The sequence below is a fragment of the Micropterus dolomieu genome, linkage group LG04, assembly GCF_021292245.1.
Source record: "Micropterus dolomieu isolate WLL.071019.BEF.003 ecotype Adirondacks linkage group LG04, ASM2129224v1, whole genome shotgun sequence".
Lineage (NCBI taxonomy): Eukaryota > Metazoa > Chordata > Actinopteri > Centrarchiformes > Centrarchidae > Micropterus > Micropterus dolomieu.
Genome location: NC_060153.1, coordinates 30,943,092 through 30,955,931, shown reverse-complemented (window position 1 = coordinate 30,955,931; position 12,840 = coordinate 30,943,092). Strand labels below are relative to the sequence as shown.

Genomic DNA, 12,840 nt, shown 5'->3' with positions numbered 1-12,840 from the left:
GCTTCTGTTGGAGGTTTGTGCTCTATTGAGTGACTTATAGTTTTCATAACAGAGCTGTTGAATCATGAAGCAAATGTTTATGCCCTGGGTGTCAGGTCTCTCATCTGCTTGATCATTACTCCCATTAACACCATTTCCATCTGTTTCTTTAGTATTTATACAAAATATAGACAGTTCATCAAACTGGAGTGCTATGGCCGCAGCTTCATATTAGGTTATTCTCTTGGCAGAAATGTATCAGTTCAAAAACCTCTTTCTGGATGATTGGGGTCAGATGTTTTCTGTTACCCTTAGCAAGCTTATATTTAGTTTAAAAATCAATTCAAATGATTTAAAAACATAATTTTTCATCTCACAGTGTAAATGTTTTCATGAGGATTAGGTTTAATGAAAATCCTTCTTTGGAAACAGTGTTTGCATATAAGAAACATAATCTGCCTCAAAAGCATTATAATTGGCTCAGTTGCTGTGAATCAACCCTTTGACTAGACAGCCTCTCTGCCTGAGCTACACTCTGCTTCTGTTTTTAATATACGCTTGCTACTTTCTTCTGTTACCAGGACTTTATTCAGGACTTCATTCAGTAAGGATGTGGGGCTGCCTGAATATGTGCTCAACAAAAACACGTCTCATCACCATGCATCATAACGTTCATAGAAATCACTTTTTTTGGATTGGATCTGTTCCAACAATTATCACACATTCACGTGTGGACCACATAACACTTCCTCTTTAACTATTCCTAGCCACTCTGGGTGAGTTTCTAACACCATGCAGGAAATGAAATACAAAGGTGTCTTCTTTGTCTATAGTTTGGAAATACAGATTAGAAAACAAACGTCTGGATCTGCATTGCATTTACATTTTAAGCCACGTGAGCTGGGGGGCTGTCGGTTCACCACTTTGTATGTCATCATTATTGGATGGTTGGTCCGTGGAATTCTGGCAGAAGGATGAAACTTTTGAAATGGATACTATTGTGTAAAATAAATATTACTGAGTATTATAGGCCAATAACAATTAATATAAGTAAATATTATATGAGTTAATTTGCAAAACAGATGAATGAACACTTCCCCTGAAGAGCGCAATAAAAAACATAATTTAAGATAATTTGCAGCACACACAAAAATAACCATGATTTAGGATGATAAACACAAACAGATATATCAAATATGATTCACAGTTTAATCAGGAATCACATTAATTAATACTTCCATGCAGTGCTATTTACTCTCATAAATAAGGTGAACAGCAGGACAAATTACATTTAAAATAATGTCTTTTTCGTTGCCCCAATCAAGCAATTGCGAGTGCATATGTTATAACATGTTACGGTATTGGAGCCAAACGCTGTGCTAACTCATCAGCAACCTCGTTAAGTGAATAGACTGTTTGTGTAAATAAATGTTTAAACACAAATGGAATGCATTTGGTTCGAATTACGGGGGGCCACAAGAGGCAAAAACTACAGTTGAGGGGCGTCTTTCTTTCCTATAAATTTCCTAAAATTTGTAAATATTACAATATATTTCCCGTATTCATGCCTTATATTCAAGAATTTTGAAATACAATTTCAGACACCCCTAAAATGGACCGTTCCATTTCCTAACCTTTACGTTAGTTGAACGTCTTGTCTGCTTACATCACTCAATGTGAGGGATGCGCCTTCCTGCAGATTGGTTAGAAGACGGTAGAGCTCCAGTGCCCTCTTTCCTTCAGTGCACAAGCGTTGCGTGTAAATGTATGTTTTACCCACCAAACAACATTACTTTTCTTGCTTCAGCCTCACCAAAAAGAACATCAGTGTCAAACTAATGTGCTCTCAGTAATGGTCTACTTGTTATATTTAAACTGTATTTCAAAATGAACTGATCATACATTTATTATTTTACAGTGACACATACCAGAGATGCGTACAAGTCTTTGAGCTAGAGTCCAAGTCAAGTCTCAAGTCTCTGAGCTAGAGTCCAAGTCAAGTCTCAAGTCTTTGAGCTAGAGTCCAAGTCAAGTCTCTGAGCTCTAGTCCAAGTCAAGTCTCAAGTCTCTGAGCTAGAGTCCAAGTCAAGTCTCTGAGCTAGAGTCCAAGTCAAGTCTCTGAGCTAGAGTCCAAGTCAAGTCTCTGAGCTCTAGTCCAAGTCAAGTCTCAAGTCTCTGAGCTAGAGTCCAAGTCAAGTCTCAAGTCTCTGAGCTAGAGTCCAAGTCAAGTCTCAAGTCTTTGAGCTAGAGTCCAAGTCAAGTCTCAAGTCTCTGAGCTAGAGTCCAAGTCAAGTCTCTGAGCTAGAGTCCAAGTCAAGTCTCAAGTCTTTGAGCTAGAGTCCAAGTCAAGTCTCTGAGCTCTAGTCCAAGTCAAGTCTCAAGTCTCTGAGCTAGAGTCCAAGTCAAGTCTCAAGTCTTTGAGCTAGAGTCCAAGTCAAGTCTCAAGTCTCTGAGCTAGAGTCCAAGTCAAGTCTTTGAGCTAGAGTCCAAGTCAAGTCTCAAGTCTTTGAGCTAGAGTCCAAGTCAAGTCTTTGAGCTAGAGTCCAAGTCAAGTCTCAAGTCTTTGAGCTAGAGTCCAAGTCAAGTCTGCATAGCTATAAGGAATACTGTAACTGTAACCTGTTTTTCATTTACAGAGCACATGTTATGTGCAATGCAATCAATGACAACTTAAACTAGGCTACTGTAAGTCAACACATCCCCAGACTCACAAACCAGTGTAACGTTATAACTAAATAAAACTGTAAGTTTACATGATCAACAATAAACCAGTAACCTCTTTCTAGCCAACGGCAACAATTAATGTGATGGCAGCCAGCGGGACGTAAATGATTACATTAATCAATCACCACAAGTTTGGCAAGTAAACAAACGCTCATTCATCTTTTCATAACGAACGACAGTCGGAGTAAACCTCCCGTAGATCGTAACTGAAGCAAGAAGCAAGCTAACGTTAGATGGCCAATTCTGAGCTAAACATGTTTACTAACCTCGGGTTACTAACCTATTCGCTTCTTTGTTTGGATCATGTTGTATGAAGTTTTAAAGCCAAAGTTTATGATGAATGGCTCAGCCGCTGCCAGTGTTTGTTGTCTTCTCTCACGTGTGGCTGCGCACAGCTGATACGTGTTAGATAGGCAGGTTATAGGTAACGGAGAGCATGTCGCACTCGAGTCCGAGTCTCTAACTCGAGTCCCCATCTCTGACACATACAGGAACTTTTAGGGTTAGTTTCAACAAACTTAGTCAAATCATTTTTCAGCAGTGATTTATGGGCCCACAATGAACAGGGCAGCCTCAGGATTCCCTAACTGAGAGAGAAACTATGCTGTAAAACTCAGTCTGACCACACACACACACACACACACACACACACACACACACACACACACACACCACCCTCACCAAATTATTTTAGCCATGCATGCACTGTAGTTTGGCTCTGGTTTGTCAGTGTGTTGGTGTTTCTTTATTGTGATAGTTTTATCACCTTTTTTCATTTATTGCTTGATTTTTATATAATGTCACACTACAGTGCGCTGCCTGCTGAATGAGTACCAATATAAATTCACGCTGCTTGTTTCATGTGCAAAACCAGGCCACAGCATTCTAAGTGACAGATTGAAAGTAAAAATGAAAGAAGATAAAACTACAGCTAAACCTTTGAATTTTGGGTGTTCCAAACACTTCCATTTCTAGCACAAAATAAGAAGAAAAGGAAAAGAGGAATGTGCTTACAGTTTTGCTGAGATATCCAGTGGAGATATTCCTGCATTGTTTGTCTTCAGAGTGGCAGCATCCTCCACATCTGTAGACGGACACACAGGGTGGTTTATAGAAGATGTTGTTCGGAGCCCCGAACTCCCTGCCCACGTCGACACACACTTCCCTGGGCATGCACTGAGTCTTCCTCCACTCCGACTCTATACCTGCACACACACAGAGAGTCAGAACCACCACCGCAGCCATGCAGCAAGTCTTTTTTTTCTCAGCTGCTATACACATGGATAGAAATGCATGACACACATATATCATACACACACTTGGTCTCTAAATTTGTATATTCCAGTGTTACCATGTCAGAAGTGAAGAACCAGCAACCGGTGTTAATTATGTTAAACTACGTTAATAACATATTGCTCTCTTCTGCTGTGGGTTACTGGTATTACTGGGTCATTTTAGCTCTGAGCTTAATTCAGCAACTTCATTACCAGGGCATTTGTTGTTTATTTGATAGGTGAAATTGTTTGCTTGGCTTAAGGCATTCGTGTCATGGATGTAAGCTGGCAGTTAGGGACCTCTTCATGCATGTAACTTAAGAGTTACATGCATGAAGAGACAACATCTGACAGTAGTCAGTGTCATTGTCTGCGTTGTCACCAGAGCATAAGCTCCATAAGTTCAAATCTGTAAAGCCACAGGTTTAGCTGAATTATAACAATACATTTTTACCCTCATTGAATCCATGAACTAATGAACTAAAACCAGACACGAATGCACCTTCTTCCTTTGATTTAGTGGTTTAGTTTAGTTTTAGTTCACGGCCACATACTACATGAAACTGTGGATGTGGGACAAAACCACTGCTGTTTCCATTCATTTCCACAAATCAAATCATCATTTATGTTCAAACGTCTGATATCAATGCTCAAAATAGGAGCACTGATTATCTGAGACAACTATATTAGTCTGACACTAAAGAAACAGACTGAGCTTGATGTGACTTAACAAGATAATACGATGCATGTGGTTCTGAGTTTGAGGGAAATGACACTGACCAGTTTAACTTAAATGCAGCTATTATAGCCTGCCTACTACAGGGCTTTCACTGGTGCTGAAACATTTTATAACAACAAAGCAAACATTAAGGCCTGCATAACTAATTAAACGCCACTCTATAGTTTGTTAAGTAAGTTTATTAGTTAATTCTGTGATGATCCCTCAAATGAACAAGAACACTGTTGGAGGCAGAACTTGGCAAATTTTTAGTAAAAAGTAGAATTTCTATTTTGCAAGTCTGAAAAGAAGTTTATCATAAAGCAAAGTGCAAACATACTTTTCAGGACATCCAAGTTTAGGTAGGCAGCAGCGAATGTTGCCTCTTCTGTAACAGGCAGCGGCCTCAGTTGGCGAGGCTGTGGCCTCTGAGAAAGCTTGGAGGCTGAGGAGGCAGCAGAAAGTTTGGACCTGCACTTCAGAGTGGCCCAGTATAAAGGATAGATGAGACTGATCAGTTCATCTACACTGGAGGCTGAACGCAACTTCTGCTCCATGCCTGGCGTTGGTGGAGAGTCCTGAAAGAGACAAGACACAATTTCACTGAGAACACTGCTCTTTCTGTATATTTTTATTACACAACTAATAGTAAACTCTGGCTGGCAAGAATCTCACTCTTATGTTCCTGAAGAACACATCACAAAGTATTTGTTTTTGCAAGTTAAAAATAAGTAACAAAGTCCCAAGTCAAGTTCAGTCAAGACTGATAAGTCTCAAGTCACGTCTGGAGTTAAGACAAGTCCCGAGAGCAGTCTGGAAAAAGACCAACAAGCCCTGAAGTCTGGAATTTAGACCCAGGTCCTGGGGGAGCAGAGTGTCTGAGACAGGAGCTGTGTGAGAGGAGAGCTGATACTGCTGTCAGGCACACAGTCCCGCCCACACATGTACTCATTCAGTATGAATACACAAGTGACATGTAAGATCACTTCCCTACACAGCTCATATAGAGTTCAGCTGTGGCCGCCACCTGCTGTTCACTTGTCGAGGTGACTCAACACAGAACCCCAAACGGCGGCCATTATAAGTTATTATTACAATGACAGTGATAGTTACACTTCACTGGAACATTACTCTTTTAAATCTATATTTTAGCAGTAGCTAAGACTAAATCCCTTCAAACTATTTCAATGGCTTGTTTATGCTAAAAAAAACTCTATTTAAATAAAAACATTTCAGGCTGGTACAAATATTCACCGTTTTGAAGTAGCCAATACAGTAGCAGCACAGCAGGGACCAAACACAATGCCATTATTTACTAAAGCTGAAAATGAATAAGTCATACACTGCACCAATCAGGGTTCCACAGTGACTATAGCGTTGCCAATCTGGCAAATTAAATCTGTAAACATTATCCAACTTTGGTATTGCTGTAGGCTCCAGGTGTAAGACCAATCAGGTTGTATACATTAAACATGGAAAGCGCACTGGAGGTCTGCACAGGCATGAAGCTGAGACCATGAATACAACCCTTATCTGTAACCTGCAATAACTTTTAGGCATATTTGCTGACTGTGCCAACTGCTCATCAGAAACTAATATATTCACACACTGCGCAGCCATCGAGAGCATTTTCAGGTTCAGTATCTTGCCAAAGACTTCGATATGCAGACTGGAGGAGCGACCGGTGCTTCTGCAGGGGAGCTGCAGTATGCAGGATGACATTTTGTCAAGAGTGGCATCAGACCACACGATGGTTGTTTCCAGCCTAGAGTCCAAGAGTTGCTTTTACTCTCGTATCGACTGACGCAAGAGAGATCCTACCCTTCAGTTCGGCCATCTTTTTGCTCAGGACAGAGCACCGGCGCAGGTCGAAGGAGAGAGGAGCGAAGGAACAACACCAGCAGGTGTGAACTGTAAGTTGCTGGATATATGCTGTTATTTAATCATCTCTGCTAGCGGTCCAACAAATGTAACGTTTGTATAAAGTATTGGACTGACGGACCTGAGACCGTCTCACTGAACACCATGCCACAAGCATTTTTAAAATGTAGTGTAATCAAGCTAATTTATTATAATTGTTTTATTACAGTAAAATCTAACTTCATCTAATAACCTATGCTAACATATACCAACTCACTTTTTACACTCAGGGTTTTTCCTGGCTCAAACGGTTGCTCACCCCTTCACCCCTGGCAAATCAGTCATTGCTGGTTGCCATAAAACACATCGCTACTGGTTTGCCAGGGCGCAGACACAGTCATGCACAGACACCAGATTTTAAAACTCTGGTATAATGTGAAATAGTGGTGGTGACAGGGTTAGTCAGCATTGTGTAAACTCTGGCTTTAATATACAGGGGGCCCTCTTGGCGTGTAGTTAAAGTGAATTTCTGAATGTTAAAATGATTAGATGATAGAAATTTTCTGTAGTGTTCCCAGTAATATTTGTTCTTACTGAAGCATGTCACATGATATGGTTAAACTCTGTTTCAGACTGAGAACGTCTTCTGTTTTTGAAGCATTTAAAAATGAATTCAATTAATAATAATTCAAATGGTATGCTTTTATCAGTATGTCTGGCAGTCATGTTCTCCGAGTCTGCTTGAACTTAAATTATTAAAAAAGCCTTCTAATGCACACTGGCTTTGTAGTCGCTGTACAGGACGGCATTCAATCACACAATGTAGAGACGCACAGAGCGGCGTTCACAAATACTGGAAATGTTTTTCAACACCAATGGACCAATAACACTGAAGTGGTACTACGAGAGGATGCCCGCTCTCCCCATCTTCATTCTTTCCACAATGTAGTCTGACGTATATCCGCTTTACAAAACGCATGGCTCTTCAACCCAGAAAGTGAAAACTTTGAAATGGTGACCCCCCCATTGGATTGTATCAATTGCAGATTTTGCATACAGCATTGCATTTCAGCATTTCTATTACAAATGAGCAAGATCGGTCAAAAAACATGGCTGCATTCAACCAAAATCTCTTTGCAAAAGGCGGGTCTAAGCACATAAATATAGTAAAGTGACCATCAACCATTGGGCCAACCGTCAGTTCAGATAAGTGCTTAAACATTCCCTGAAAGTTACTTTCAAATAGACCCCTAGGGGGAGCTACAAATGCAAACAATGGATGTGGCATAACACAAATCTAAATATTTGTTTAACTATTGTTAAATTGGTTGAGTGCAAAAAGATTTGAACCTGGAGTTACAGCTATATTTTTTATATTCCTCTTGATATTACTAGCTATATTACTATTATTATTACTGTTATTATTGTACGTACCACGGGACTCCACAGATTAATTTATTAAGTATGACTTAAATGGTAAGTTTACACTTGCACCTTTCTTCTGATCACTCTGCAAATGGAAATGCCTTTGACTTTTAAAAACTCCATCGTTTCCTTCAACCTGCACAATCGGAACACAACAAAGACTGCATCGGAACCACAAGTCTTCCCAAGCCTGGCTCATCCACAACCTACGGAATCGCCAGCTAACAAAGCAGCACCAAAGAAAGCCCCCCCCCCAACGTTGACTGGTATTGTTACTTAACTAGGCATAGTATAACAGTGTACATGGTAAGCACAGGACTGCTTAACGTTCGTTAGTGTTCATAACAGTTTGGTTCATTGAGCTTTATTGTTGTGATGTGTTTTCATTTTTCCACCGTACTGCAGCTCCCTCCCACCCCATCCCCAACATCAACCTCATCCAACTCCCCTTTGAGACCACAGACATAAGCACCAACCACCAACACACCCATACACGCATATTTAGCCACATTTACCCCTCTCATTTAAACCTTCAACCCCCCAGTTGGATTCTGTTTTCCCCTCTCAGTTTGTTGGATTTGTTTTGTCTTTTTGTTTTGTTGTGATATGTGATATGTCAGATTTTTTGTGTAATAATCAATAATCAGGGGGCACTAGCTTCATTACTGTCCAGTGTTTAGACTCGCCTCACAACTCACCAAACTCTTCTTCTTTAACAAATGTATAGCAAGTGTATATGAATGCTGTCTCCCTTCCTGTCCTTCAATACTATTAGTCATTGTACAATGGATGAGAAGTTTAACATTCACACAATCACTAAGAGGGGAACAATATCATTGTTCATTGCAAGCAAGGCCGCCACACACACACACACACACACCGACTGGCCTTTGTAATAGAGGCCAGTCAAACAGAGTAAAGCCGTCCATTGTATTTTACTGCCTCTATAAGTCTATTTATAGCTACAGCAGAGATAACACATAACCCTCTATTTCCTTCTAAAAACAATGCGTTTATTTGCGTGTTTCTATTTGCATATGCATGTTTTGTTCACTATATGTGCTTCTGTCCCCACAGATTTGTCCTGTCTCAGTTTCCTATGTTTCTGCTTGTGTGTTTGGGGAGGTCTCACCCACACATACTGTCTCAACAGCTCTAAAAATGTCCCTGTAATGTCCCTGACTCAGTGGTCATTGCCCCTGCTGTTGATGTTTCCTAGATGTTAAAAGGTTTGAAGATTTAAAACTGTTTTGGAACATCAATACTGCTGAGACTACCGGACTAATCATTTCATCAAATCATTCTTTCATCAATCATTCTTCAAATCATTTTAATATGGTTGGCAGTACATGAAAACCACGCTATCGGTGGTTTAACACATTTAGCCTACTAAATTCAAATGGTGCGTGTGCTGTAATTTTCAGAAGAATGTATATCAAGGGCTTGAACCCTGAGATCAGTCCTCCACCACAGCTAACAACATTTATTTCTGTGTTCAGCTGTGACCACGGGGGAAATTTTATAAAAATTCTATGACATCCAATATTCATGAGTAGAACAGCATAGTTCACTAAGTTGACAGAAAAGCTAATCAAGACAGACAATAAAACACATAGAAAATGAAAAGCATAAAGTTAACCAGGAACCTTCTTGTGATATAAAGAGACTGTTCCCATCCAAAACCAGCAGCATCAGTCAATTGTTCAAACCATACCAAAAGCTTTGTGATGATATACAATATGTATTGTCACAACCCGGATCAAGGCTGGACTAAGAAGGGAAGAACAAGCAATAGTTGAAACTACAAATATATTTATTTTACTGAAAGGAAATTAAGATAAATGACAAACGAAATACAAGAAAACCAAACTGGGTGGAAACGAGGGGAGAGACTGGCTGACCGCCAGCAGCTTATATATCTTGCAGCCTGACCAGGTGAGCCTCATCTCCCCAATGACCTGAGTAGTACTCTCCATTTCTCTCTCCAGCTCTCACTCACTGAGGACAAGGACAAGGCGGGTTTTGTTCTTATAATTGCCATATGTCTCATCCTTCGGATCAGATTCTCACATAACCTCATACATTTGACACTACATGACAAATCTTTGTCCCAAGAGCATAACGTAACTTTAAAGCTATCTAGGATAAATATATATTAAATCTCCTCGGTATTGTGCTTACATGTTCTTGCCAGCGTGAACACACACACACACACACACACACACATACGCACACACCTTAAGTGTATTATAACAAAGCTTAAAGCACAGATTAAACCCCCTAAAAATAGGACACAGGTTTAACAATAGAGAAATAGTACTTTATGAAATACTTAAGTACCTAAACTTGCAACAACACGGTACAGGTGCAAAGTATCACACAAGCGGGAAGTGATCAGAAACAAGAGGAGAGGTAACAAAGTAAAACAGGAAAGACAGGAAAAACCTAATGAACTACAGAGAACAAGGAACCACAAAGACAGGAAGTTAAAAACAGCAAACAAAAGGAGAATTAATGAATAAATGACACAAGGAAAAACATAATACAGACAATGGGAAAAAACACAGACAGGAATTGAAGCGAACATAAACACATAAGAGTTTTGATGATATCATCCTGCTTCATCAATGCTAAAGGACTTGCACAGGGAAGTCAAATTCAGGCGGCTGACAGCAACTGATATTTAGCATTATTATTCAAGACTGCAACTGGACCTCGAATGTCAAGAATAAAGAAGCTGGATGAACAGGGTGAAAATGTATCTAGTTAATAGAAAATCCTTCACTCATGTCTGATGTATATGTTTTACCATGATTACTAACGAGGATCTTGAACAGATAAATACCTTACTACACCGCGCAAGTACTGGATTGGACCCCCTTTTGCTTTAAGAACTGCCTTAACTCTTCGTGGCATACTTTCAACAAGGTGTTGGAAACATTCTTCAGAGACTTTGGTCCATATTGACATGATAGCATCACACACTTGCTGCAGATTTGTTGGCTGCACATCCATGATGAGAATCTCCCGTTCCACCACATCTGAAAGGTGCTCTGTTAGATTGAGATCTGGTGACTGTGGAGGCCGCTGAGTACAGCGAACTCGTTGTCATGTTCAAGAAACCAGTTTGAGCTTTGTGACATGGTGCATTATCCTTCTGGAAGACGCCATCAGAAGATACACTGTGGTCATAAAGGGATGGACATGGTCAGCAACAATACTCAAGTAGGCTGCCGCGTTTAAACGATGCTAAGTTTGTAATGAGGGGCCCAAAGTGTGCCAAGAAAATATCCCCCACACCATTACAGCACCAACACCATCCTGAACCGTTGATACAAGGCTGGATGGATCCATGCTTTCATGTTGGTTACGCCAGATTCTGACCCGACCATCTGAATGTCGCAGCTGAAATCCAGACTCATCAGACCAGGCAACGTTTTTATATCTTCTGTTGTCCAGTTTTGGTGAGCCTGTGTGAATTGTAGCCTCAGCTTCTTGTACTTAGCTGACAGTAGCGACACCCGGCGTGGTCTTCTGCTGCTGTAGCCCATCTGCTACAGAGATGGTATTCTGCATACCTTGGTTGTAACGAGTGGTTATTTGAGTTACTGTTGCCTCTCTGTCATGTAGAACCAGTCTGCCCATTCTCCTCCGACCTCTGACATCAACAAGGCATTTTCGTCCACACAACTGCCGCTCACTGGATGTTTTCTCCTCTTCGCACCATTCTCTGTAAAACTTAGAGATGGTTGTGTGTGAAAATCCCAGTAGATCAGCAGTTTCTGAAATACTCAGACCAGCTCGTCTGGCACCTTCAGAGGTTGATTAAATCCAACAAAACAGGTTAGGTAGAAATGCACCCATAGGTACTGAATATATTAGACCTACAACAATAACAAGTTACAGATGACAAGCTGGGAAAAACAGCCAGCAGCAACAGGCTTAATGCAACCAGTCAGACAGCTGTCAGACTGCAGCACACACGACAGCTCAGGTGATATTTGCGATTATGAGACTCCCCAAAGCTTGAAACCAGAGAATGACGTTCTCCTGGCTGATGAAAGCAGCTGACACTCATCCACTCTGGGGGCTCTGCGTCTGAGGTTAAAGCTGGGGAGCTGTGCAATTTATTTCAGAAGTATATTTTGTTAAATTCGTTAAAATCCGATTCCCACCTACCTACCTGTCTGCCTGCATTCACTGCGCATGAAAGTGTTTTGGGGGAGTGGCTTTGGAGGGAGGGCTGAAGGGAATACTTTTGTAATCTATCTGTCTCTTGCTGTCCAAAGAAGGTTGAAGTCAAGGGCAAGTGGACTTGGTTGAAGATACCAGAAGACGTTTCGTCTCTCATCCAAGAGACTTCTTCAGTTCTGACTGACTGGTAGGGAAACTATTTAACCTCAGTGTGGTCGTTTGCCAGGATCGTCGATACCGCCGGTTCAATAACAACAGTCGTTACAGTTGTTAGGACTACCCGGGGCCAAGACTGAACGACCATCGTTGGTACCTTCACCTGAGGCCAATAGGTTACGTTTGTTGAGTTTCCTGGGAAGTGATGAAAGGACAGCATTGTAAGTGGGGGATAAGTGGTGGCGTAGACCCCCTCCCCTGTTCAATGACGGCTTCTCGACCCTGGTGTAGATGCTTCCTTGACACCTCTTTCAAACCATCCATCTTCTCTGTCTAAAATGTGCACCTGGTGGTCCTCAAACGAGTGTCCTCTGTCCTTCAGATGTAAGTAGACTGCAGAGTCTTGACCTGAGGAGTTGGCCCTTCTGTGTTGAGCCATGCATTTGTGTAGTGGTTGTTTAGTCTCCCCAATATACAGGTCTGTGCATTCCTCACTGCATTGGACCGCAT

The 12,840-nt window shown here is 41.0% G+C and overlaps 1 protein-coding gene across 1 annotated transcript in view; it reads right to left on the bottom strand.

Moving 5' to 3' along the window:
* vegfc (vascular endothelial growth factor c) overlaps nucleotides 1-12,840 on the bottom strand; it is a 77,417-nt gene that overhangs the window by 33,996 nt on the left and 30,581 nt on the right. The window contains exons 2-3 of the mRNA XM_046048366.1: nucleotides 5,036-5,273; nucleotides 3,718-3,908 (exon numbers count right to left, since the gene is read on the bottom strand). Coding sequence (XP_045904322.1) covers nucleotides 3,718-3,908; nucleotides 5,036-5,273 — 429 coding nt within the window. The remainder of the gene's footprint in view (nucleotides 1-3,717; nucleotides 3,909-5,035; nucleotides 5,274-12,840) is intronic.